This window comes from Lepidothrix coronata, unplaced genomic scaffold (assembly GCF_001604755.1).
Source record: "Lepidothrix coronata isolate B3197 unplaced genomic scaffold, Lepidothrix_coronata-1.0 Scaffold64, whole genome shotgun sequence".
Classification (NCBI taxonomy): Eukaryota; Metazoa; Chordata; class Aves; order Passeriformes; family Pipridae; genus Lepidothrix; species Lepidothrix coronata.
Genome location: NW_016690244.1, coordinates 364,149 through 391,596, shown reverse-complemented (window position 1 = coordinate 391,596; position 27,448 = coordinate 364,149). Strand labels below are relative to the sequence as shown.

Sequence of the window (27,448 nt, the reverse complement as noted above, 5' to 3'; positions counted from 1 at the left end):
AAGAGCTGGAGTGAAATCACTGACTGCAATTACAGCTAGCCAAATCTACATTTTTTGGCACTACTTGCAACTGCATCTCACCTTGTAATTTACGTATCCGTTATTCTGGACAGGGGAGCCAGAAACAATATACCTTTTCCCCCTAAAATGTAGGTATTATGATCCAGTTTTTATTGCATAGTAACTTTTCCCACTAAAATATATTAAATGAGAAATTTTAAGCATGACCACATGAAATCATAAGGGACTTTATACACAAAAATGTCTTTCTACCTCTCATCTGTCTTCTGAATTGAGTTGTGGAAATTGTGGGGACTCCTATATATTACCAAAAGGAAGACTAATTTATGAATAGGGACCTTGAATATTTGGCAAACCAGCTGCAGCAGCATACCAGTTAAACAGCTTCTATGCCAACATACCAAAACTACCAATTACAGAATTGGATGCATGGCTTCTTTAACACTACAAGTTTTCCTAACTGGAGTACTGAGGTGCACAGGTGTCACACCTAGAGATGTCCCCTGTATATGGAAGTCAATACTAACTCTGATTTAATAGTACTCTGAAACATTCAGAATAGTATAAAACAGAAATAAGGACACAACATGTATGTCATTTACATGATTCTCAAGAAACAAGGCATTCATACTTAAAGACTATAGCAAAATCCAGATACAAAGAGGGAAAGATAGGCACATGGCTATAATCTCAACCTTGGGAGTTTCTGGTCTTTGGAATGGTTACTCAAGACAGAGAGAGTCTTTTTAGTAAGGCATTTGTTTTGTTTTACAGAGTGAAGGAAAAAAAGAATGTACATAATAAAATTGGAGAAAGAATCTCTAAATCTGACTGCACTGGAAATACTGAATCTTGGAAAATTACATCCAGTTGTCTTTCCTCCTACAGCACAGACGAAGAGTAGCTCTGCAAATCAGAACAGCCCTGGGATTCATGCTGCAAATTCAATTGCCCCCCATTTCCAGAAGAATCTAAAGCAAATACCCCTTTAGGAAATTTCCCCAAAGGAACACTTCCTTTGGGATTAGAAAGAACCCCTGTTTCCATTATCAGGTCAGTCAGTAAGTGCAGATGGCAATGAAAGGCCACTTTCCAAGGCCAAAGTATTTCTGCAAATTGGGAAACTGACCGTTTATGAACTAGGTGATGGTTTACAATAGCCAGAAATTATAGATAGATGTGTCTTTCAAAATAAATTCAAAATATGTAGCAAACAAAGAGCATTTGAATATCTACTTAACATATAAGTGAACAGAATTAAAAAATGGTTAATTCCATTTTGTACCATTATGAAACTCCTTAATTTTGGATCTTCTCTAAGATGTGCCAATCAGCAAATCTCTTAAGTACTTGCTAAGAAAAACACAAACTACAATTTAAATAGATGCTAAAAGCAAGCAGAGCACTGACCCCAACCATCTCACCAGCATCAGTCACACTCAGCTAGAACCACGTCTGGCAAAATATTCTACTCTTCTTTCTTCCAGGGAAAACAGTGCACTTTCTTTAGGGGTCCAACAAGCTACCCTAAATCTAAATTCAACAAATCAATTGCTTGTATACCCTCCTCTATCAATTTCTCATCAATCACTTTCTTTTTTAAAAGTTCCACAGTTAAAAAATGAAAGCTAGTTCATTGTAATTTTACACATCTGTAATTGCTGTTCAGTACACATAAATATGGTCCAGTATAAAAAAAAATGTAGGCTAGTACTGTTAACAGAAAATCTAAGAGTATTTAATTTCTGAGATGTTTACTCAGATATCCCTATTTCCTTATCTGCTAAATTACCTCTGCAGACAGTACTTTTAAAGACCATATTATAAAATGTTGTATTAAACATGGTGGAAAGCTGCATTTTTTTACTACACTTGTACAACTTTCTGGGTGTGCTCAGGATGGCTTGTACTCCACATCTATAATCAAAGGCCATATGTGGTCCTTAAAATAATGAAGAGGTATGAAATAGATTGACAACATGAGAACAAAATAAATGGGGCTTCCCTTTATCCATACTTAAGAAGAAAATTGAAAATGTAAAACCCATTAGAACCTACCTACAGGAAAATAAAAACACACTCCACATCCACTGCATGCCAACCAGGGGATTTCTCAGCAGGCAAGTGTACCAGCCTGAATCACAGCCCACCTGCTTCTGGCATCTCTGGTCAGTACAACATGACGTGAGTTGCAGAGACAGCACTTTCACATGTGCATATAATTTACTTAATTCTGTTGAAGCTGTTGTAAGCCACCCCCACATTATGATCAGGTGTGAGCCTCAGCTCTCTCATTCATCTGCCAATAGGCCACGACAGCTATGGGCAGGTGAAAGTTGGATAGAAATGTGACAAACACACCTGCAATGACTCTTCATTATTTACCTTTGTGCGAGAAACCATGATTCAACTCCAATAAGGACAGGTACATACACATGTAAATTTGAAGTTTCTTCCTTTTATGGTATGTATTCTCAGGTAGAGGAAGGCGTAGACACTGCCAGAAGAGTACGACTCAACAATTTTATTTTACTACTAATAATGAAAAACCTGTAGTTGTTGTGGAATGGTTAGTGGCCAAAGATCCTGAAAAGATAAGCAAGGTTAGCAGGCGACATTTATATTAGGAAATGCTCTTGGGAACAGTCACAGGCACTATGGCTTGCTGATGTACTACAGGAAAATCCACATCTACCTTAGTTAACTCCTTTGGCCCCTGAAATGGGATGGCTGCATCCAAACTGTAGAGGAGGTGGTTGCTTGCAGGAGGAACACTAGTTGGTACAGCCAGAAACCTTCCAGGTACATGGCACAACAAAGCCACGCCCAAAACCACACCAGAGTGTAAGAGTCTGACACTGCTGTTCTTTTTTGAGAAAGTCTTCACTGACAGTATTGGGAATTTTACAAAACAAAGGAGTGCAAGATTTAAGACAAACAATTATATGTCATATTTGACAGTTCATGGAAAATAAGAGAGTAGTTTCCAGCTCCTGTTTCCACAGGCCCTTAGCCTTTGTGCTCACAAATAACTGTATCGGCATGGTTAGCGCGGTAAAAAAAGCTAATTTGGGATAAGCTCTGTGCTTCTATAGTACCCACATCGCTGCCAGAAAAAAAACTACAGTAATTAGTAAAAAACAACTATTCTTATAGCTTAAGACAAACCCCTGGCCTACGACCAGGCAAGAGGCAGGATGAGAGGAAGATTAGCTGTGGATGTATGTGCTATACTCCCATACGGACACTGCTGCTCTTAACCCACAACCCGAGCCCAAAGCACTGGAAAGCAAATATGGCAGTCAAACGTACAACATAATTTACATTTTTGTTATCTATCATGGTTGGCAAGCAATTTTTTTTTCATTCATGGCATTTACACAACACAGAAAGAGATTTTAATAAACATGGTAAGCTAAAATTTTTGTTCCTGATCCCATCTATTTCATCATACTTGATTGCTTTCAGCAAGCTTCCAGTAAATTTATGCTTCCCCATCTTCAAAATTTTGAAACAAATTCAAGATCTGTCAAAAGTTTTATCTTCCAAACAAATAATAAAAAAAAAATTAAGAACTTACTGAAACAGATACCAGCTTTTCACAGGACACCTGGCTTTCCCTGGGTTTGTTATTTGAAAAACTAAAATTTCAAAGATGGCATTAAAACAACCAGGTCTCCTCCGCTAGCATAAATATATAAAAATTCCAGGTTTTCAGTACTACATTTAAAGTACTTGCAACTCATTTAGTGTCTTTCTGTATACTGCACTGCTTTCTGCAAATGAATGACTCGTTATGTTGCTATGCTGTGAAGTGCTTACAGTTTAAGATCAGATGATACTAATAGTATGCAGAAATGTATCTCAAAATACATTTTTCACCTTCTAAAAAAAGTATTGTTGATTTAACTGAAACTGGGAGCAATTTTCTGTGATTCAAGGAATTTTTCATAGCTGTGCATGGATGACAGCGTACATCTCTACTGCTGGCACTGTCACTAATACAGCTTAAATGGAGACGAATACAGCTTGATCATTCAAGCTGATCTGTATTTTTCTTTGAACCAACAGAAGCTTTTACAATTGCATTGCTGCAAACAATATTACTTCTTTCCCTGATACAAATCATACTGTTGCACCTATTGTAAAGTTTACATTTCTTACTTTCTCTTTCAGTTGTAGGTGATTAAAACGTGCCAGGAAAACAAAGCTGAACAAATGCATGGAATGTTAGTTAGCTGGTTTTATGAAGTGGGTTTTTTGGTTTTTTTTTACTGCTAAGTAGCTGAGAAAATTCTGTGTCTGGATTCTTAATTCCCAGTAAAGGGGCATAAATACAGGCTTAAATATAATTATATTATAGCTAGAAGCTAACATGTGCAAGAGTGGTGTTATCAAAAAGAACTGCTGCTTAAGATCCCTCCACAATCCCAAAACTGCCTAAGAAAATGCAAATCTGTTCTCACATGATGTAAGAGATGTTATTAAAAGGAAAAAGGCATCTGTCCCAAAGGACACTGTTCCATAAAGGGAACTTTGCTATGACAATCCATAAAATATTTTAGGTCTCTCAGCAACATTGCTCGCAGACCAAAGCATAATATCACAGAATCATAATATCATTTAGGTTGGAAATAATATCTTTGTCATCAAACTTCAAACAAATAAATAAAATGAAAGCCAGTTCCTCTCTCTCTGTCAGTAGCATTTTGTAAATCAGTTGTTGACCAGTGCTGACCAGGAATTCATGGCCTGCAACAGGGAAAGCCTGTGCTTGGGCACCTAACCCAAAGGCTCATGGGGACGGGCTGCTCTGGAAGGTAACCCAGAGCAGATCTGGTTTAGATGCTCTGAATCAGCCATCAGAGGAGCTTCTCTCTCTCCACAGACTGAGAAACTCCAGACTTCAAAGTTAGGCAACTAATTTTGGGCCTCAAGCTGAGTGGTGGGACTGCCTGACACTGCATCTGTAAGCAAGTAAGTTAAACCTATAACAAAATGACAGTTTTTGTCCCAAGCTTAACACCCATGTGGATCAGCAAATTTGGACAAAGCAAAAACTGTTGTCATTTTCTCTCTTTTCTTCTCCTATGTGTATCTTAGCTTTTCTGAGGAGTCAGTCCCACAAAATTACAGACCTAAATTTCACGGTTTATATCAATGCCCTTTTTTCCATAATGCTTTAAGTCTTTGCAACAAAGAAATTATATATTTGAGTCAGGAAGATGTCAAACAAATAAACACATTTGCATAGCTGAAAAGCTTTGAAAATATATTAAATGTGGCTACCCTTTTAATTTAATGATCCTACATTAGATGTGATCTTATATGAAAACTCTGATGGAAGGAAAGCTATTCTTATTTTATGATAAAAGCCAACCTGGGATCACTCAGTATTGAAGTAGATTTATCTACATTTTTGTCTGTTACCATCAATAACAGGCAGAGAGGTATCTTCATCATTTAGACAAAACTGCTGGACCGTAAACCTACCCTCTTATATGCTGCGCTGTCTTCTCCAATGAAACTGCTTTAGGCATCTTTGCTGCCCACCAAATTCAAGCCAGTAATCCAGGCAGGACTGTCAGCAAAGGAATGCTGTCTTTTAAATGCCCAGAACAAGAGACAAGGCTTTCAGAGACAGCTGAAGCTGCCAGAACACCAGCTTCTCCTCCTCACCCACACAATGATGGCATTGTGTGGGGAATCCAGCCCACTACTCTCAGTCTCCCTTTCTTCAAACCCAGCTACACGAGTCAAGTCAGGACCAAAGAGCTGAGTTTTTGGTGACAGCCAGCCCTATAACCACTTGTACCAGCTGGATAAATCCAAACTGCTCATTTTCTACGGAATTTGTTTGCATGCTATCTAGCAACACCCAGAGACTGGGGAAAAAAAAAAAAAGATCTCAGAAGCCTGTAACTGAGGTCATGAAACACACAAGTAGATTCCAAAACCCACCTCTGAAATGCCACACAGTTTACAAAATGGAAAAGTTGTAAATAAGCTGAATGTTGTCAATGTACTGTTTTACACATAAAAAGATGGACTGGCTCTGAAATTTTTCTTACAAAATATAAATACACTGTGAAGATCCGTTTGGTTTTGAAACTCTAATATGTACACAAAGCCAACCACAGGCTATGAAGAACATACACTTTTGCAGTGTAACATCCAGAAATAAACACAAAGCCACACTTTTTTGAATTTATTTAAACCAGTTTAAAACTTCTATTGTGGTTCACAAGTGCCTATTGTGAAATACTCCACCCTCTAAAAACCTTACATGATTAATATATCAACACAAGCCACAGAACAGTCTGGTATGGCACAGTACTGAAGACTGTTAATTAATAAGACAGCAGAATCACTGAAGTAATTGGTAATGGAGGTTGTTCACAGGTACCTGAAAATATAAGGTCCAAGGATGACAGTGTGTGGGAAAGAGGAAGGGAGGACAGAAGAAGGGACCAATCTAATCCCATGTGAGAAGACCACAGCAAGAGTTTGACAATGAAGGCAGTCAAAGCCAGATTTTCAGATTTTGGAGGAAAAATGACAACAGGTCATGTAAATTAGAATACTGCAGATCAGAAATTATGTCATCATGACATGATGTCTGAAAGAACTCCATGCCATGACATTACAGTTGGTCATGTCACAAAAAGAGGACGAAAAGTTCTGTCTTTGTGAACTCTGTGTCCAAGGTAACAGTGAGGTGAGCAAGATAACACATCATGGAAAGACAGAAGGAGAGAAGTCAGAGATAGGGATGCTTTGGAAGTCATCCATGGTTTGGTGACAGTTGAGGGAAGACAAATTTTACAGAGCAGAGTTTCCCAAATTGAACGTCACAAGGTCACAGTCACCATCCACAGCTCTCCAAGGGCTCCTGGCTGGATTAAGAATACACCTGTTATGACCAGAATATTGCCATGATATCCCCCATTCTTCTACCATAAAACAGGTCAGTAACTGATGCTTTTTGAGACAGAAAACCAAAGAACTGAACCTCAGGGAACAGCATCAGAAATGGATAAAAAGCCAATTAAGTAAGAGACACTGAATAATCAGTAAGTAGGATGAGAATCTAAAGAGTCTCAAAAGCCAGGAAAAAGAAATCCCAATGAATCAAAGGCAGCCATCAACCCAAAACCTGGAGGACAGAAAACTGTCCCTTGCACTAGATGAAGACTGCTAATGATCAGTGTGGCAGCAGCTTCACCAAAGCTCAAAGGAGAAAGGCAAAGGAGAAGGAAACAGAGATGGAACTAGAAGAAAACCAAGGGAAAGCTAGCAGAGAAAAACAAAAGAACAGGGCCCTAATTAGATAAATATGATATGAGCAGAGTTTTCCATTTGTGCTTCCCTTGAGAAAGAAGACTGCCAGGAGTTCGAAGTGAAAGGTAAATGAGTCAGAAAAGACTTGAGAAAAGGACCTCAAAACAGAGGGACGTGCAAATGCAGGAGGAAAAATGAGTGAATTTAAGGTTTAATATCACAGAACAGAGACTGCAAATCACGTGAAGAAAGAAACAGGGAAAATAGGAATGAAGAAGGAGAAAATTGCTACAAGGTCAGATGAAAAGAGAAAGAAAGGGATTGACTGATATTTTAGTCTAGCTTCTTACGGAATGAGGTTTGTCCAACCCGGCCATAAGTGAGGCTCCCTCTCCCCGTCCCCACAGCTTCTGAACACACTGGTCAGCTTCAGTAAAACTCCAAATCTTGAAGAAAATAGAGCTCTTTGAAATTCCATGGAGATGTGTCTTCAGGGTAAAGGGGAATTAAATTTGAGTTTCCTAACTACACAAAAGGTTGTAATACAAATTCTTCCTTGTTATTACTCCCCTGGTTCATCAGAGAATCAGTATGAAACTGCAGCTCCATACCGAGCAGAGCCTTCAGTGAAAGACAGACTCTAATAAACTTGGGTTAAACAACTGAAAGGCAGAGATCCACAGGAGACAAGGCTTCCCCAGCACTAGTGCTAAATGCTCAATGCTTACTGAAACTTGTAAAGCAACTGGTTAAATTTTTGTATGAAGGTTGCAGAGAAAGAGATGCATGAAGAACTGGCACCAGGAACACAGGGTAAAAAGCAGACTCAAGAACAGGCAGAAGCCTAGACGGTTAGAAATCAGAAGTACAAGGTGGCAATTTTCTTATCATACAAGACCAAGAACTGACAGTGTGAAAGCAAGTGCAGAGTAAAGATGAAGTAAAAGAAAAAGAAACTAAACAGTCAAAAAGAGCTCAAAAGAAAAAGGGTAACATTCTTCAGAGAAAGAGTAGAAACTGGCAACACAGAAGTTTCTGAGGTGGTGTCTGGTGTTGCAATCACATACTGCTGTCTGCTGACATCCAGCTCACTACTTCTGTTGACCTGAAAGCTCAGACAACTTTGAGCAACAAGTGTAGTACTTAACTGTCCACCAAAGGGACCACTGGTCGATTCAGCAGTCTCATCATGTTCTTGCCAGTTTCTGGCACTCGCTAAGGAAATTGATTCAATCTGTGGAAGAGATTCCATAAAATCCTAGTCCAACCTGCTGAAGAGCTAGCATCAACAAACCCAAATATTATCAGTCTGAGGCAGCCAAGTTACTGCTTTGGAATCCTGTTATTTCTCACAGACTGACAGGTTTTGTATGTAACTAATGTTTTTTTCTTCTTCTTCTTTTAGCAGCCAGCTATCATTAAATGCTGAATTACACCATCTTGCAAATTAGCAAATAAGTGAAGATGATTTTTTTGTTGTTGTTGAGTAATGGCCAACACATTACAAGATGGATTTCTTCATGTGTTTTGACAAGTGTGATCTTGCTTTAATTATTTATGAAAATGCTTTGCAGTATGCCAATAAAAGTCTTACAGTATATTTTTTTGCATATTTTTCAAAAATAATGAACTCTTAGGAACACGTGACCTTTCTGCCATGGTCTGCAATTACACCTCTGCTTAGAGGTAATGTGGGTGAGCAAATGACACCATCATTTGCGTGTTAGCATCTGAGTATGATGAGATTTCCCATTTAATGAAACCGGTTACAGCATATTCTTATCATAGATCTTCCTAAATATTGATAGTTTTGTGGCATCTAAAAGAAAAAAATACAGATATGATACCCAAGGAAAACCTCAATACCAGAAAGAGATTCTAAAACTGAGGTGAAATTAAATAGTTACTTTCACTAATTCAGTATCTACGGTTATAAAATAAGGGGGGGGACCAGATTCCAATCTTTTAATTTTTTGTCTAATGACACAAACCCAGGACTATGATATTTTATGTCACTACAAGAGCCCAGTAGCATGGAAGAAGTTGAATGTTCAAAGGATAAAGTAAAAATGGCTACCTTCACACTATCTGAAAAATATTATAACATTTCATTAAAATAAACCAAATTTGTTAATTTAGTCTAATAACTTTATTTATATGGATATAGCACCTGTCATATTTTCAGCATGCGTTAGTATCTTCACTGTACTAAACACTACACAACTATTTTAAGCTGAAGGATGAAAATCATAGGTCTTTGATTGTTAAAAAAGAGCATCGCAGTGGGGTACTCACAAAGTTAACTATGAGAGCATCTGCCCTATGATATCTTTTCTTTAGCATTTTTCACACTACCTTCTTCCTCACATGCGTTCTGTTCACTGTGTGCACACCTCTAACTATTGCCATACAAGCATTGTTTAGCTGACATTGCTTCTCTGATGGGTATCTCCTGCCTAGACATTGCCTACTTTTGAATTGTGTATTTTATTACCACATCCTATGGACAGTCAATTCATGCTCTGACAACCACAGCACTGAGAAGCAGCTAGCAGATGTGCCAGCAATGCCGGCTGACAGATTAAATTTTGCAAATACCAACCTCCTAATCCTTAAATTCCCAATTTGATTTGAGATTAGTTAGATAGTTAGAGACTACACCAAAAAATTCCAGAGGATCAGATCCTGTTCCCAAATTCCAACCCCTGGATACAGAGAGGTAGCAGCAAACAGAAAAGGTTGAGAGCAGCCAAAGGTCGTGTGAGATCTTGGGGAATACCTGACCTACAGATGGACAGTGAAGAGTCTCAAAGGGTTTTCAGTTTATTCTTTGATTATGTCTACATCTATGATCACATTCTCACGCTAGTCAACACTTAAGGAAGTCCCTGAAAGACATAATTTGGAAGAAGTTATGAAGGGAAATATTTCCAGGAATGATGGTAATTTACTTGGCTTTACTCATGAATAAGAATTAATTCCCAAAAGAAACTGTACAGCTGTCTTTGGAGACAATCAAGTCACACCACGCTGCATTGCTTTATCCCTTTCTAAGACGAAATGAAGGAAAGGGAGATGATGGCACTCACCTTACATCCCTCACAAGCACTGACACCATAGTGATATCCGGATGACTTGTCTTGACAGACAAAACAGGGCTTGTAAACACGAGGGGGTGGAAGTGGTGAAGGAGGGCTCGGAACAAGTTCCTCAGAACTGGTGCTCTGAGTTTCAACTGCTACAAAAGAAAAAAATATAATGATTGAATGATTTATTAATGAAGTTTGAATAAATTATTACATAAAACTATATTAAAAGTATGAAACTGGCCCATATCTTTCTTTACACAATAAACATTTATCTGTCTTTCCTAGAAACATTTAAGGGGAACTAAGTAAGGCAAGTAATAACAGGACTACATCGCATAGCTTCAAAGTATATTTTAAAGTACCCAGTAATTTAGATATATGGCTTCAATCTCTTACTAGGTTCCAAAAATGGACAACTTTGGGCTCATCTTCTGGTTTTAGCCTATTGAATTGCATGGGATCCCCGTGCGCATGCTCGATATCAGCCTTCAAAGGGAAACTGTAGCATGTACCCTTTTAATCAGTACCTAATCTTGGGAGAGCTCTTGTATCTCCTGCCTTTTTCTACAAAAGGTAACACTTCCAATCTGCAATTCTGATATAGCAGGATAGCAGCAAGTATCAGAACACATGTAAAGAGTTAAGTGTGAGACCTGAAGTGAAAATTACCTGAACAACTTGCCTTTTTTTTTTTTTTTTAAATCTGTAAAAAAGTAGCAAAACCCAGTAACACTTCCTTACCTACCTTAGGACCTGTAACATCAAGAAACCTCGCTGAGAAAAAGTAACTTATATATTATGACCCCACATCCTTTTATTGCCTTAATATTTCTAGATGGTCATTTGTTTGAGCCTATTGAAAAGCCAGTTACCCCTTTCAGGGGAAGGACGTGAAAGCTCTACGATGCAAGATAAGACATGTGAACTACATCTTTCCAAAACATCTGCATTAGTTTTCTGTGATATGCTGTCATCATTCCTCACATTTATTGTGGATGTGCAATACATTTTCATGTTTCACCTAGCCGTCTGCTGCTTCTCAGATAAATCCCTCTAACTTTCAACAAATATACAGGAATGACAGGATCTGTGAACTCAGATCTATCCAGAAATATTAGGCACTATCAGCAGAGCTAAATCTCAAAAGTACTAACGGTGGACCCTAAAGAATATTACTCAATGGAAAAATCTCAGACAAGATTTACTGTACATGATATTTTTCAGATTACAAAGATGATACATTTGTATTAAAGTCATGATTCATTGTCAACTCGTGCTACAGAATTCACAGAGGGCATCACAGAGCACGATGCAACCTCTGATCACTTGTGAGAGGAGGACCCCATTTTTCCTTGGGTTAAGCTAGTATCAACCTCAAGGACGGACATTTCTGGAAAAGAAAATAAATGCTAAAGTGAAGAATTAAAGGGTCTGATTCTAAGCAAAGGAATATCTTTCCATTGGGACCAATTTATTTATATAACAATAAGGAGGCTGTGAAAAAAACAGAAAAGTAAAATAACATGGCTCCACAAATTGTGCCATTAAGACAACATCCAGAACTATACTCATCTTTTTTAGTATTAAATAAACTGAACTTGGCAGACCAAAAGTCTACAGGTTCCTACTGCACCAAGAAAACTTTAATGAAGTTTTTTCTTAATGAAAACTCAGATGAGAATGATCATTTCTTTTCAACAGTAATTTTTTGTATTTGAGATAGAGAGTGGTCTGTTATTGATCTCTGCACAGCCACCCTGCTTGAATCGATAATCTATTAGTACTTCTAAATTAAAGTTAGATTCATCAAATGTCCTTGAGAGGCCTCAAACATTCCTTGCCTTATTCCATACTCGTACATGAATTATGGTGGCTTCCAATGAGTCTATGGAATGATAAAATTTTAGCTTTAAAACTCTAATACCAGCAGACAACGTGTTTCGTATTAGCTCATTCAACTCTCCCAGTCCATCTAAAAGGCAGTTTTTAGGCTCCCCATGGGAAAACAAGGTTGTATCGTTCAATAAAACAACTGCACTCCTGCAATCCTTCTGTGATTTCAGTTTGGGGAAAGCAGTCTTTGAGGAATAATACTGATACACTTCTGCTTTATTCATAATTTCATCCTAAACAAGCACCAGCGTCCAATAGCAGTGTTCAAACCACGAACAATATGTACTTCAGAGAGGTCTGTCAAGCACTGTTGAAACACCAGGAGCTTGCCATACCCAGAAGAGATTAAACAACTCAGTTCATAAATACACAACATAGTCAGCAAGTGAGGATTTCAAGATAAAGCTGGAGAATATTTTTCAGGACGATTTGAAATTGTATACAACAACAAAAGAGCCAACGGAAATCAGAAGATCCTCCGTAGAACACCTCTCTCTCTCTCTCTCTCCATATATATTTTTGCACCACTAAAAGGACCTAATCTACTAAATATAATACTTGCATCAGCTGAACAACCATCTAGAGAGACTGGTTGGGTTTTGGGTTGGGTTTTTTTTTTTTTTTTTGGTTGGTTGGTTGATTTGGTGTAGTTTTTTTGGTAAGAGAACCTAGTTTGGTCACATTCACTTTTGATCACAGGCAAGATGTAGTGTTTTCTGGAGAAGGTTTGAACCCAGGATACACATATTCAGCTCTTACTCCAGCTGATTTACTATTCTTTCTTGGATTTAGCTTTTTTAACTCTTTATTTGAAAACGTATGTACTGCCAGTGTGGAAGTGCAAAAGTCTGGTGCAGGCACCTGTAGCAATTCATGCTCAGCAGGTAAAAAGTGTTATTTTTGTAACATGTTGGCAGCTAGTGAATGCACAAAAGCAGAAGAGCTTTCTTCTATGCATGTCTGCACATGCAAGGTGGAAAAAAGGAAAGGATGGGGGGCCAAGAGTTGACATTTACAGAAAAGGCAGTTTTAAAGCAGTCTTACAGTTTTAGGAGGAATTTGGGGGTGGGGGGAATAGGAAAAAAGCAACTTCTTTCCATGCCCTACTGTCTTGTCCTGTGGGATGTGACACTTCAGGGTCCCTACTCACCTGAGAAAACAGAGCCTCAGTGCTGTCACCCAACACCTGAATGCAGCTTAAGCACACAGGGACTCTCAAACAATCGGTCACTTCACAATTCTTAAGATGTCTGAAATATTTCTAAAGGTTAGATAAAGTAGCAGATAAGATCTTTAAAAGCACAGTGTGCTTTGTGAGAGCTAATTTACTGCCAGCTAAACCGTGTTGACAGATGGAGAAGGTATTTTACTTTGAGACCAGCTAGAAGCAGGCAGGCACTATGAAATGCCTCGTGTTCTGAACTTAGATTATTAAGCTTGCATGTTAATGCACACTTTGGACAGTTGAGTTTTAAAAGAATAAGAAGTTGTAAAGCAAATGGCATTTCCTGGATAGCCTCAAGGGAATTTTGAATACTGAGCTCAGGGTCCCTGGTGGGAAGCAGCAATTTCAGCTAATTAGGGTGAATAGCAAAGTGTTGCATTTGGTCAAAACATTCTGTTAACCCCCATTTTTGTTGGCACCAACAAGAGTCTGGATTTTTTGCCTTTTTTTTTTTTTTGTGAATTCACTGCAGGAGTGCAAGGCACACAGCTCACATACATTAGGCAGAAAGTCAAAGGAAACGCCAAAGTTCAACTAAAGTACAAGTAATTAGAACCAGATTCTCTGCTGCTTGTATGTGTGCATTTGATTGTAGAAGTTATTTATAAGCCTCCAAACATTTGAAAAAATAACTATATACTGTAGATCATTTAATTTTTATGTCTCGTCTGGAAAAAAAAGTCTGCTTTTAATCATCTTCCAGGAAAGAGCCAGGAACTGGGAAAGTGGGTCTCAATTGTTTCAATACAAATTTCTTTCTTTCATGTGCCACATAAAACTATACTATAAAATTAAATCCAAAATATCATTGACTTCGCTCCCCCCTCCAATTTTTTTTTAATAAAAAACTTCTTTGAATTTGTCATGCTTAAATAGTTTGCATTGTTATGAGGGTTTGGGTTTTTTTAAACTCTTGTTTGGAAGACAGACAAGGGGAGAAGAAAAAAAAAAAAAGAGTGAGAGAGAAAGAAAACATTATCGTGGAGACTTGCCAGCCTTGACTTAGTAACCTGGCCATGACCCTCCAGCGAGTGTGTGTTTGACCCGGTCACACATGACTCTAGCTGCGTACTGTTGCTGGGTTATAAGTCCCAGATATTTTTACCATATATACAACAGGTGGGAATCATAGGCAACAGTAAGAGGAAAACAAAATCTTCCCTTGTGGGAAGACTTCCATTTTCTCCCTTGCAAAGAAAACAGCACAAAGCAAAGAAGTTGTGCTACTATTTCACGTACTGGCGCTTGCTGCGCTGGAGCGTTGTTTTACCCGGGGGTGGATGCGTGGAGATGGAGTGGGCTGAGGGCAGGAGGACAGAGGAAAAGGCTCAGAGGAAGCCACATGCAAATGTTAATCAATGCAGAATGAATTACCACAGTCAAAAATCTTTCCTTACAGAGCTGGATATGCACTGAGGTTCAGGAAGAAATGCTTTTTATTATAAGCAAACATGACACACCTAGATTAAAACATACAATAACTTCAGATTGAGATGTTATTATCAGGATTTTCAGAAGTACTTAGGAAAGTTCGTTTTCCACATTTGAAGGTTTTATTATTTGCATCTTGGTAGCTGCCTTAAAGCTATAATGTTAAATATATTCTATTATAGTTCTTAGTTACAATATTTCCAGCATTAATTTTAATCAAATCATAGTTCATCTTTACAAGACTTTCCTTAAAAAAGGGTGGTATTTGGGATGAAAGCCAAAAAAACCCTCTAAGTCATCAGGTTTGCACTCAGTCTGAAAAGAAGCATTATGCTTTCAACAGGGACATCAGAAGATGAGGCTCCATAACCTTGTTTCTTCTTGAGGGTGCCCAATTCAAAATGATCCTTTTCTGTTATTTTAAAAGCTAAAAGAGTATCCCACAGATTTTCACTATGTGCTTCTCAGGATTCCTACAGTATGATTAAAATAACAACAAAACTAGCAAGAGGTAGAGGTTATGGAGCTCAGAAGCCCAATCTGCACGGACTGGATTAATGGGCAAAACTGCACACAAGGTCACCTGAAAGGAGCCTCAGACTCAGGTCACTTTAAGGGCCATGCAGAGGGCACAGGCTGCTGCTGCCAACAGCTATCTCAGACAAGGTGCAAGTCCTGATAGGCGCAGCTGAGTTGGCAGGAGTTTTCTAAAGCTGAAGGACTTTTGCTGTTACAACTCCTGTCAGTTAAAGAGCGACATGGACAGCTGGCTTCTGTCCCGAAGCATTTGAGAGAAGAGGGGTGCTGCTGAACTCTGCCCTTTGCCTCATGAGTACAAGAAGCAGTTAAGCACACTCTCTGCTCTGATATCCTCACGCTAATGAAGTTCCAAGTACAAATTTGGCCATTGCTACACTGCAGGCAGACATACCATCAGGACAGTATTTTCTTCCCCCGCTCTCTTGCATCTCATGTATTAAGACAGTACACTATTTTGGGCAGGGCCTCAGAATATGCTGTACAGTAACCAGCACTGCAGGACCTTCCAGTGCTGCTCCAATGCAAATAATGGTAATGATCATGATCCTGCCAAGTCAAAAGATATTTGAAAGAATGAACCTTGAAAGGCCTCCACAGCCTTGAGGGGAGCCATTACTTGCAAAGCAGGTCCTTGGAGCACCTTCATTTTAACTATTTTAGCATTTCAGTGTTAAAACACAGACTAATTTTAAAGTATGATTTAAAAAAAAAGCAGGCTTCTTTGTATTCAGCAAATGCCTTGCTGTGTACACCAAGCTGTATTTGCCAACTGGAATGGCAGAAGTGTGTACACTCATCTGCTGCATCTTCCCTGGCTTAAAACTGGGAGAGAGTAAGCTGCATCATACTCCTTCATGCCTTTCACCAACAACATTGCCAAGTTTCAACTGCAAATCTGTAATGTTAACCAGCAGAGTCATGTAACATAAGTCAACAGAGTCAGTGGATACTGATCTTGGCCACACGACAAGAGTACAGCCCTTTGAAACCTGTATTTATATCAGGTGATTAGGGCCAAGAAATAAAGTTTTGCATCCTACTACCAGTATAGCAGAGCTATCCAGATTTTTTGCTGTAAATCAGAAGACAAGAGCATCTATCTTTTGGTTATTCTCCTGTTCTACTCTCATAACACAATTTCTGTTCCTTAGCAGCTAACGTCTTCATTTGTAGCACAGATTTTATTATTTCCAGAAATGTCCTCTCTCAGTTGCTCAGTGAAGAGTGGGGATTCTTTTGTAACATACTTTTCTGTTATGACACATTCTGGCCTCCTTATTAACCCACTTGTTAAGCATGCAAATTCAGTCACCTGACTTTACACTGCCATTTAACAAAGCACTCCAGGAGCCCCATCTGCCAGCACATCTTCCTGCGTGACATTCTTGCACAGATCACAGACCCTCAAGTGACTCTCCCCAGGCCCTGCTGTCCCCACCATGCAGCACAGCCAGCACCACTTCTGGTTCTGCCATATTTAGCAGCATGAAAGATACTGCCCTCTTCTACCTATCTGATCTACAAGCATGGTCCCTGCCACTCCAATATGTGAACAACCCATGAGCATTCATATTTTTACCTTTGTAACACCTAAGTGAGATAAGGGAAGAGTTATCCTTCTTCCTTTACAGACAGGAGACAGAAGCACTGACAGTGAAAGAGCTTTATTTGCTTGGGTCTTAAATTCGTAGAGAAATGCAAGTAGTACCAGCTGGGATTTTCAACAGAACACAGCACTAAGTGGTATCTTCAAATTTAGCCTTATGTGTCTTGCCCCATGTACACATCGGATGCATAACAAAGCTGGGAACTCTGTTAAGTCTGTTCTCAGTCCCTCCATTGTGGGGACTCTGATGCACCCCCAAGTCTGCATGTGCACCCCACTCACCTGCCCACTGTGAGGCAGGACAGGCCTGGGTGCCTCCTGCCCCCAAGAGGGCTGCTAGCAGGGAACTCGGGAGAGATGATGAAACCCGTGCCTTCATTTTCTGATCTCCATGGCCAGCAGAGAATCAACTTTCTGTAAGACTACGCCACCATATACACAACTACACAGGAATGTCTTGGCAGATAACAGACTTGCCCAAGAGGAATCCTGAATCCTCTCCCGAAGGCCAACTCAGCAGCACCTGTGCACATGGACACTGTACCACACAGGCATAAGCAACACCAGAAACTGCCACAAAACCCTCTACTCTTGACTATACTGTCCGAGCCTCATATATCTCCAAGATATAAGTCTGAATCTAGCAGACTAGTCCTACATATTGAGCACACGTGACCTGGAAACCACCAATATACACAATCATGTATTTCTGAATGAAAACACCCTTAAAAACCTTCTTCTGAAGCTGCTGCATCTTTTTGTTGTGTCCCACAGGTATTCTGGGAGGAACCATCACTGCGACCACTTTTGGTGCTTCTCCCAGTAAAGCCAGGACTTTTGGCACCTACATACCGTACACACATATTTACTACAGCTAGTAGTAAAGGACAACGAGGAGGCTGCAGCTGCTCTGTAGGTTTGCAATGCCTGATTCTCAAGCAACTCCACTAAACCCTGGGGTAGTATGTATAACTAATATCACCTTTTCAAAGAAAATGATACTGACTTTCAGGCTGGTGGTTTTTGTTTTTTTTTTGCTTTTTACAGTTATATCACCAAAGCTGTTCAACATTTGGGTTTATGTGTTCATGTAGCCAGAGAGATGCATTTACACCTGAGCAAACGTGGAAAGCAGAAAGCTTGTCAGGATTAATTATATCAGGGCCAAGAACTGCGTCTGGTTATACCTGTGTTACTCTCAAGACAGCGAGATTTAATGACGCGCTGGTAACTGAGAACAGGAGCGTCTTTCGCTAAATAAATGGCCAGGCACAGACCATGAGCGAGCCAGGGTGAAAGTAAGAGTAGAGACAGGATGGCCGCGGGGTTTGGCAGGCAGAGTTTACAGGGCAGCAGCTCATCACTTTGTATTAAGCGCCTACCTTCAAAATGGAAAAGAAAACATGTTAAATGAAAAAAATAAATCGTATGGAAAACTGAAGAAAAACATCCGAAAGATGCTAGCTCTGTAGTTTTTTCAGGTCGGTGATTTCCTGCCTGTCCACTACCATGCAAAACTGCATCAGTCTCAAGTGAAAATTCCGCATTACTGCAAAACTGAAAAATAGGATCTTCTTTAAACAAAAATGCATAATTGTGCTATCATCTGCACGAAGTTAGATTTTCCTTTGAAAATTAACTTCTCTTACAATTCAGGCCCTGATTGCTTTACCTGTAAATTCCTATGGTCATATTCTCATGTGGAGTAAAGTACCATAGGTAAAGAGACACAAATGCAGAGAGGATGAGAACTCTGGCCCTTTTTTTCTTTATTTATGAAAATGGAAGCCTATTTCTGTGGCCTATTGATACAAATGTGGTGTGACAAATTCAGCATTTTTTCCCTACAGGATCAAAAATTAGAAAAAAAGGCCCATTGTGAGGAACGAAACACTTAAAAATAAAAGGAGTCTGATTCTTTTCTCAGATATGTTTTATGGTGTTGCTATTCCACCAATTTCAATAAAGACTCTTGACTCGTAAACATAAATGGGAGAAAACTCAGGTCCAGTATCTTCAATAAGAAATAAAACTTTCAAGGGCAGTGAAAGAGCTGCTATAATCTCTACATATATCCAGATATTTTACTAAGTCATAAAGCCTCCATTTATAGTTATTAAATGTTTTATAGTGTTTTGCAGATTTTTATTTTTAAATCTTTTCAAGCATTGAAACAGAATAATTCAGAGTATTATTCTAAAGGAATGATTTTATTCCTCAAAACTTACCTCCTATCCAAGTTGGTATTAGCTTTCAGTATTACTATGTCTGCCAAATAAATTTTTTATTTTTTATTTTCTATATATTCAACATATCTTATGACACTATTCATCATGACTTTCTGCTGTGGCTTGAATCCAGCAAGAAAAGGAGTGTTTTAATATCTTTAATCATGTAATACTATTACACAGTTGTTCAGTACCACATGGACAAAATAAAACTGTTGTGCTTTCCTTGGAAATGCAGTAAAAATTACTTGCTATGTAATATTTTACGTATAATTTTATTTTTCAAACTTTAGGACCATTAGTTCAGAATATTTTGATCTTTAAGTGTTTTTAAATCTTAAAATTAATAGAGTGACTCAACAAGAGCCAATTCAGTGATCAAAACTACTTCAAGTTAGTATAGTAGCAGTTAAAATGCTTATCATCCCAATTAATTTGTATTACAGCCACACTGCTGGATATCACTAATTGATTTATATACCCTACTTTCTATACCCATTTACAAGGGCAATTATGAACTCCATCACATATGTTTAAATGGGTTACATTAGAACAGTATCTAGAAACTTGACTGCTGGGCTTAAAATCTTTAAGAACAGGTAAATTCTTCATTAATGGGTATGCTATCAATCCACTACAAATGGCCTATAACCTTTCAAAGCAGCACGCGGTACTAATATTTTACTTTTCATGGGCAGTTTGAGGTTGATCCCACTGATGAGCTTCACCGCTATCTTTAATTGTTTTTAAAATTGCATATTATAGGCAGCAATAAACACAAATTAGCATCATACCATCCACAGCTTTCTGCAAGGCACAGTTTCTATAAACAAGTTAAAACGCATACATCTGTAAATAATAAGCATAAGTATGCTGAACTTAATGAATAAGGGCACTAAAAGAAATTGAACAGTAGGGGTTCAGCAATTAGAGTAACTGCCCATTTTATTAAAAATGTATTGTTTCCAGCTTTTGCTTTAGAAGACTTTTATTGCTCTGCTAATTCGAAGTTTTGATTTCCTTGGAAAAGGAGGTCTAACTCTTTATTTTTCTTTGACAGCCCCCTGTCACACAGCCACTCACCTTTTTTACAAGGCAACGGACAACTGTGAAGTTTTATATCTCACTGCTCGGGATCTCACTCTCCGGCCCTTGCTGCAGACCTTTTTTTTTGGCATTATGCCACCCAGAGGTATGATTCTTTATTGAGTAAGGTTTCATTCCACAGCGAAGCTGGGATGAAACCTGCTGAACCAGCAAACCCCAGGCAGCCGCCCTCCGGCCCCTTCCCAGAGGTTACCAACACTCTGGCAGAGTGGGGAGGGGAAGAGCACACGTCCAGCTTCCCAGCCATGCTGCTGCAAAACAGGGCCATTTGCTAAAGCTGGCAAGGCTCGGGGCCATGAAATGGAGCCATGAGTTTCCTCCTGCTGTTCAGCAGCAGCCTCCTGCAAGAAGACAGGGCAGTGTGTAGACTGGGAGAAGCAAAGGCAGCTTCTTAAACCAGGCAGATATGTCTCCCATTCCCCACGTTATTGCAGTGAACCCTGGGCTACCTTTGCTTGTAAATAGATGTTTTACATCCATGTAGCTTACTTTCCGAGTAAGTGTTAAGATTATTCCTTACCCTAGCCTAATTGCACCCACGTCGCGGCTCTGCTGCAACTGTGGGGGTATAATTGAAACAATACGTTATTTCCATTTAGACATGACACAATAACAGGAAAAAATGGCTTTCATCACTTGAGCTTATCTGCAACTAGAAGGGCAGTGAGACCAAAACTTAACCTTGCTGACATCCTCCAGCACACATATATTTGCAATATCTGAGACAAAACAGGGGCACAGCATGCCAGACCATGTTCTAAGAGCAGCTCACCCCAATATATTTAAGAAAGGAGTATTTAAGAACTGCACATTGCCACTATCTTTTGAAGGGACAAATAAAATATAGAGTTCACCAACCTGTAATGCTCACCTGATCAGAATTTCAATACTTCTGAATTGAATACCTGCCAGACAAAAAATGGTAACGCAGGTAGGTAACCATGTAAACTAAACCAGGTAACATGAAAACTAAAACACTACCATATTTCCTTTCCTTGGAATTCACAGTACCTTGATATTGAGTTTATAGAATATTGTGGTTTTGTTGTTTGTTTTTTTTTTTCTTTTAACTCTCCACCGTCACAGTTAACCTGGCAAACATCCCTCGGCCCCTCTCACAGTAGGTGCAGCAGAAGCCAAGAGCTGGGAAGGAGCGTGGTGTCCTCGAGCCAAGTGGTAGCAGCACTCTAACTGTGGCTCAGGGCACACCTCCACACTCTGCCTAGAAGAGCAAAGATCAATAAAATAAGACATTCACAAGAGCCTGGAGACAAGATGAGTACCGTGACTGGAGAGCACGTTTTCCAATATTTTGTTTTCCTATTCTCTACCTGCAGTGGATTTTCCTGTTAAACCCTTGGAGTGAGGAATGCTCATAATTTCACTTGTATGTTGTCTGTCATTACCATTCTCATTCAGAAGAGAAAAAGTATGCACACACTGTACTGCAGGCAAACACCTCTGTGCTAACAGCATTTCCTAGTGACCTGGTCTTTCTTATTCAATACCTACCTTCAACAGTGACTTGGGTTTTTTTTCCCCAGATAAGCTGCTCACAATTAACTGCAATATCCTAGTCTTGCAAACAGGAAAAATGTCAACCATACTTTATACAAAATATGGCAAAGAGATAGTACTTTATTTCCAAAGAGCTGGAAAAGCAGTATTCTGTCCTGATCCCTGATGTCCCAAGAAACTTAAGGCAAAACTTATCCTCTGAAAAAGGGAAGTTACTATTTTCCAAAGGGATTAGAATCCAGAAAATCTCTGGTTAACATGATCTAATAATTTCAAAATGGCTATATTATGAATATTCAATATTACACATATGCATATAAGCATGTTTCACAAAACATACTTTTTTTTGTGTGTGTGGGGGGGACACTGGACTTTTCCTGCCATGTTTGAGAGATTTGGGTCATCATTTACTGTAGAAATTAAGCTCTCTTTAAAAATGGTTTTCCAATTGTCATGGTTAGAAAGATATACTATTAAATGAAAATTCATTCAATGCCATCTTCCCAAATTTTCTGAAGGACTCATTTAGTGCCTCTGCTCATACTGAAAGGATTCTGAAGCCCCACCAAAGTATTACTGACGACATGCCAAGGCTATTAAAAAAAATTAGATAGCAGTGAAACTATCTTAAGATCCAGAAAACCTCTAACCTGTGGCTTTAGTATTTCATGAATCACTGTGACAAGGCAGAGCAGCCATCTTAAGGAATTAGTAAAATACAGCGCCAGAGAGCTGTTAGAAAACATTGCTTTTAATTTCTTAATATATGTCAAAGTCTGACCACTGCACAGCAGCATATAATTGCCCCAAACTGTAATATATCTAGGTAAGCTTTCTACAGAGTAAGTTTAGCATGATTTCATTTACTTCCCTGTCTGATCTTGTTTTGTGTCTCATTATGTGGACCTACTGGAAATTTGGGGGAATCTTCTTAGTTCTTTTTCCACTTTATCCACCAGATACAAGTTTGTCATCTAAATATGACAATCTATAAAAACAGCAATTAAAAAAAATCATAACCTGTGAACTCATGGAATGCTCTCTGAAAAAACTCACCTCTGATCACCTTACCCTGGGACCAGCAATCCCAGTGGGACAGGGGCATATTTTGGAAAGCTCTCACACCACCCAGGCACACGGAAGACCCCTGTTTCATGGCACCCCCGGCATTTGCAAACCAGTTTGCCTGATCACTGCCTTCTATTGTTTCCTGAGATAAGAAGGGCCCTAGTGAACAATTAAAGCTTTCAATAAATAATCTGCAAGCACATTCATTTGATTTACTGTTATTTGATACAGCAGTTAGTTTCAATGGGGCAGTTACTATTGATCACGTAAAGTACTACAGACAAACATGAAACACTTCCAGAACTCCATGGATTATTACTCTTTATCTGCCACTCATCTGGGTTACTTGTAATGGTTGCGAAATTTAAAATCAATAACAACAATTAGCGTTCGGTATACTCTGAGGAATGAATCATGTGAAGTATGTTTTGTTACAAAAATGAAAGGCTGGAGAGCTTGCAAATGTGAAAGACTCTTGCAAACAGCCAAACTCTAAAATAATTTATCCTGGTATTAGAAAGTGTCCAATCAAGGGGGTAAAGAAAAGAAAGAAATGGTATTTGAAATGCACACACAAGCTTACACACAATTATAAAAAGGTATTGGTAGGGTTTTCAAAGGAATAAAACTTTCGAGCAGGCTACTGAGAAAGACACACCCAAGTCTTCCTTAGAAAATTCCACTACAAGTCCTACAATTTCATACTTGCTCCTTGACCTCTACAGGAGTTTTGGGTTGGACTTGCACCTATGTAGAAAATTGAGGACATAGGAACAGGTCTGACTCCTTTTACCACTAGCTTTTACTGGAGTTTATCACCAAAAAAAGTATCTAAGTGTAAGAAATGAATGCAAAATGAAATTAATAAAGCTGGAAACTGATTTTAAGTTATATATGTTGAAAAACACCTTCTTTCTTTAGATTCATAGAAATTAGTTGTGAATCTAATGAAATGGATGGAAATAACAGTATTTTGAGAACTCTGTCAGAGTAATAATTCTAGATAATTAAAATGCAAAGCAATAAGAGAAATGTTTTATCATTAAACTGTAACCAGAGCTCTGTGTGAAATCATCCATTCAGAAGACTTGTTTTTCATCAATTATTTGTAATTTATCTCATGTAAATATAAGAAGGTCTAATTAAAATGTATGACTCCTTATGCAGCTTCTTGTCATTAAGACCAATGAAAGCATTCTGAAGACCATAATGAAATAATTATGTTTGCCTTTAAGAATCCTCTTCAACAACACATGGCAGTACCACACTAAATTAAAACATCAGGAACTAAATTTCTCTTGCATCTATTTCCATTTTCACTAATTATACCCCCAAGCTTTCCAATAGACCAGGCCCTAAAATTCTTCTGAAGCTGAAACAGCCTAAGGAACAGCAGCCTTTTCATAGTAATGGACTTTGATGAAGAAACAAAGGTAATGTAGCCCTGGAAGCATTAATATTTCAAATAGAGTTATCATGTGAAAATATGTGTTTATTTGAAAAATGGGGAAAAGATTGTTGATAAAAAGCCAAATATGTGTTCCAAGGAAACCAATACTCTGATTTAATCTCCTTTAATTGCGTCATTCCTTCCTCATCCCTTTTCGTCAGAGTATTTTCTTGTTCTGCCCAGAAATTCAAGTTAGCAAAAGCATTACAAACATGGTATTACTGGGCAGTGCCAGTGTACCATGCTGTAATTGAGCTCTGCTTTCACATTTTGGTAAAGGTGAAAACAGCCCCTGTGAACAATTGCAGCTTTCATAATGGACTCCATTTCAGGGAGAACAGCTATTTTCCCAAACTGCCTCCAGACATGCAGTGCTTCCTAGCGCACAGCTCCTGCTTTAACCGTGAAGTCTTGCAGGACCTCTCTAAAACAGAGAGAAAGGAAAGGATTCGGATAAGATTAAAAAAAACAAAACAAAACAAAAAATACACCAAAACAACTCACAGAAGGATGTGAGTCAGCTTTGACTTCTTGCAGGCAGCCGAAGGCTTCTTTTCAAAATTTCAGGGAGATAATGGATCCTTCTTGGTGTGGTCTCAAGATTAGTGAGTGTTGCAATACATACAAAGCATAGAAAGATGAGCAGTTCACATAACCTGCATGGCATGTGACTCTATAGGCAACTAGAAAAACACAGCCGGAATGTGCTCTCCAAATGGAAAGACGAAGGCAGAGGTTCACTGTGGGATGAAGCCTTGGGAAAAGTATCTTTCTCTGTTAGCCCCCCATCATCAAAGACACTGAAAGACATAGGTGATTTGCCATTTGTTCTGCACTTACACCTTGGTTCAAAGTGTGAGGTGGAATCAGAAGGATCTTTACAAAGACAGGTCTCCAAGACCTTCCAGCCAGCCACTAAGGAGGATCTGACTTACACCGTGATCCAGTAACTAATAAAATTTTTTCCTCAATTGAATGAAAAGAGAAAACTCAAAGAACAAAGCAATGCAAAGGAATACGCTGCATCATGAGGGGAAAAAAGAAAGACCTCCTGAGACCAAAAGTTGAGAGGCAGAAGAACGAACAATGACTTAAAACCAAACAAAGAACCTCCCAAACTCAAGACCTGATCTTAACAATAAAAAAGCTCAGCCATGCGTGACATTTTAGCTAGTCTTTTGTCTTGTGCCCTAAGCCAGAAACTGCAGACTGGTGGATCAGTGAGGCCAGATCTCTGTGAAGAAGGGAAGGTTTGTAGAGAAGTTAGGATCTTTGATTAGAGCAACCCAGAGTTGTGCAAAACCCCCACAGGCAGTCGAGCTTTGGGGAGCACAGGCTTTTCCCTGCGCCTTAACCAGGGTCCTGGGGGAAGCATCTGCCTGCAGATCCGCAGCCCTTGCCCAGGGGAAGGTCCGGGCATCAGGTATCGCCAGATGGCACTGTGACACAGTTTTCCAACTCCTTTTTCTCCTGTGTGAGTGAACGTTCAGTCTTGGAAAGACAGGCAACACTGGTCTTCCTTGTGAGTTTTTGGGTAGAAGATGAGGAATTAAAGCAGCAGAGGAGCTTGCTCCCTGCCTCAGGCTCCGCCCAGGGACAGTCCCTGAGCAACTGTGCTGGAGGCTCTGAGACCTCTGAAAGCCAGGGTAGAGTTGCACCGCGCCTGAACACCTCTGTCCCAGATTGGTATTTATGAACAAGTGAAATATTTAAATCAACTCAGATGCTGTTACATTCACTTATCATGCAGGAACCTAGGAATCCTCTTGGTATCAGTCACCAGCTGGCAGAAGAAGTGATTCTTGGACAAGACTGGAAGATGACATGGAAGTCCAGTAGGAAATGAAATACCCACCTCTATACGATGTGCTGCTGTGCCACCAGCCAGCTTGGCAGAGAAGACTACCAGAGTGGCGCAATGGCCATTTCGGGAAAACCTCAAGCTGCATTCAGATAAAAAAAAAAATCGCAGGATTCAAGACACCTTTTGTGTTCTTTAGCTGTTTTGGTGGGGTGGGGTTTTTTTTGTTTGGTTTTCTTTTGTTTCTTTTTTTTTTTGTTTGGTTTGGGGGGGGTTTTTTGGGAGGGGCAGGTAGAATTGTATCTGTTTGTATCTTACAGGCACAAATGGCTTTCTAGAATCAAAGCACCACTGAAGGAAATCTGTGTTAAATCAAACTGTGGCTGTTGTGTCCGGTTGGTACAACAGCAGTCAACCTGTTTGATTGCTCCACACCTCTGTCATATATCTTTAAAAGAAAAATGAACCTTCCTTCTTTTTAAGAAGCAATGTTGGATGTTCATTGTGCTGAACCTGCAGCGCAGTGGCATGAACTTTTACTAGTATATCATAGAAGTGTTGGTACATAAATACACTAAAGACTCACTCATACAACCGCTCTGTGTCTGAAACTCTTATTAAAATCAAGGGTGGAGGGCTGAGTGCTTCACTAGATAAGGCTGTAAAAGACAAAGATGTACTTAATTTGTCATTTCATCGTTCAAAGATGCTTGGTAAAAATACAATGCGAGCCTAGAGAAAAATATTATGGTTCAATGGAAAGAGATTCTCCAAACCATTAAAAGAAACTAAGCGGTGCTAAAAAATCTCTTTGTTGTGAGACATTTTTCTGCTCTTTTTCTTAGGGGATGCACTTAGAGGGCAAAATGTAAGTCACCGAAAGTGCATAGAACGGAAATCCCTTCAAAATATGGATGGACTTTAACATCATGTCCTTAGCAGTGAAGATCCAGAGTACTCTCAGAATTTATAAATACTCATTCAAGCTTTAACCTATTAAACCTATACAAGTGTCACTTGCATGTGTATATTTAACTTATGTAGTTTTATAATATTCAGTTTACATATGGTATAAGCAGGGGAAAGAAAAATCACCTTGTCCAAGGGGAATAGAAGGTATATTATATACTCTATGTCTAGGATTCTTTAAAACAGACTTGCTGGATTATATTTCCATCTCTCTTAACAAA

At 39.0% G+C, this 27,448-nt stretch overlaps 1 protein-coding gene across 7 annotated transcripts in view; it reads right to left on the bottom strand.

The window, feature by feature from the left end:
• Window positions 1-27,448, bottom strand: part of RARB (retinoic acid receptor beta) — a 329,824-nt gene that overhangs the window by 57,689 nt on the left and 244,687 nt on the right. For 4 of the 7 annotated variants that reach the window (XM_017817944.1, XM_017817943.1, XM_017817945.1 and 1 more), the window contains one exon: window positions 10,392-10,540. In XM_017817944.1, coding sequence (XP_017673433.1) covers window positions 10,392-10,540 — 149 coding nt within the window. Of the gene's footprint in view, window positions 1-6,427; window positions 6,536-10,391; window positions 10,541-21,432; window positions 21,449-27,448 lie in introns of those variants that run through there. The other 3 variants (XM_017817948.1, XM_017817946.1, XM_017817950.1) reach the window with 3 other exon arrangements.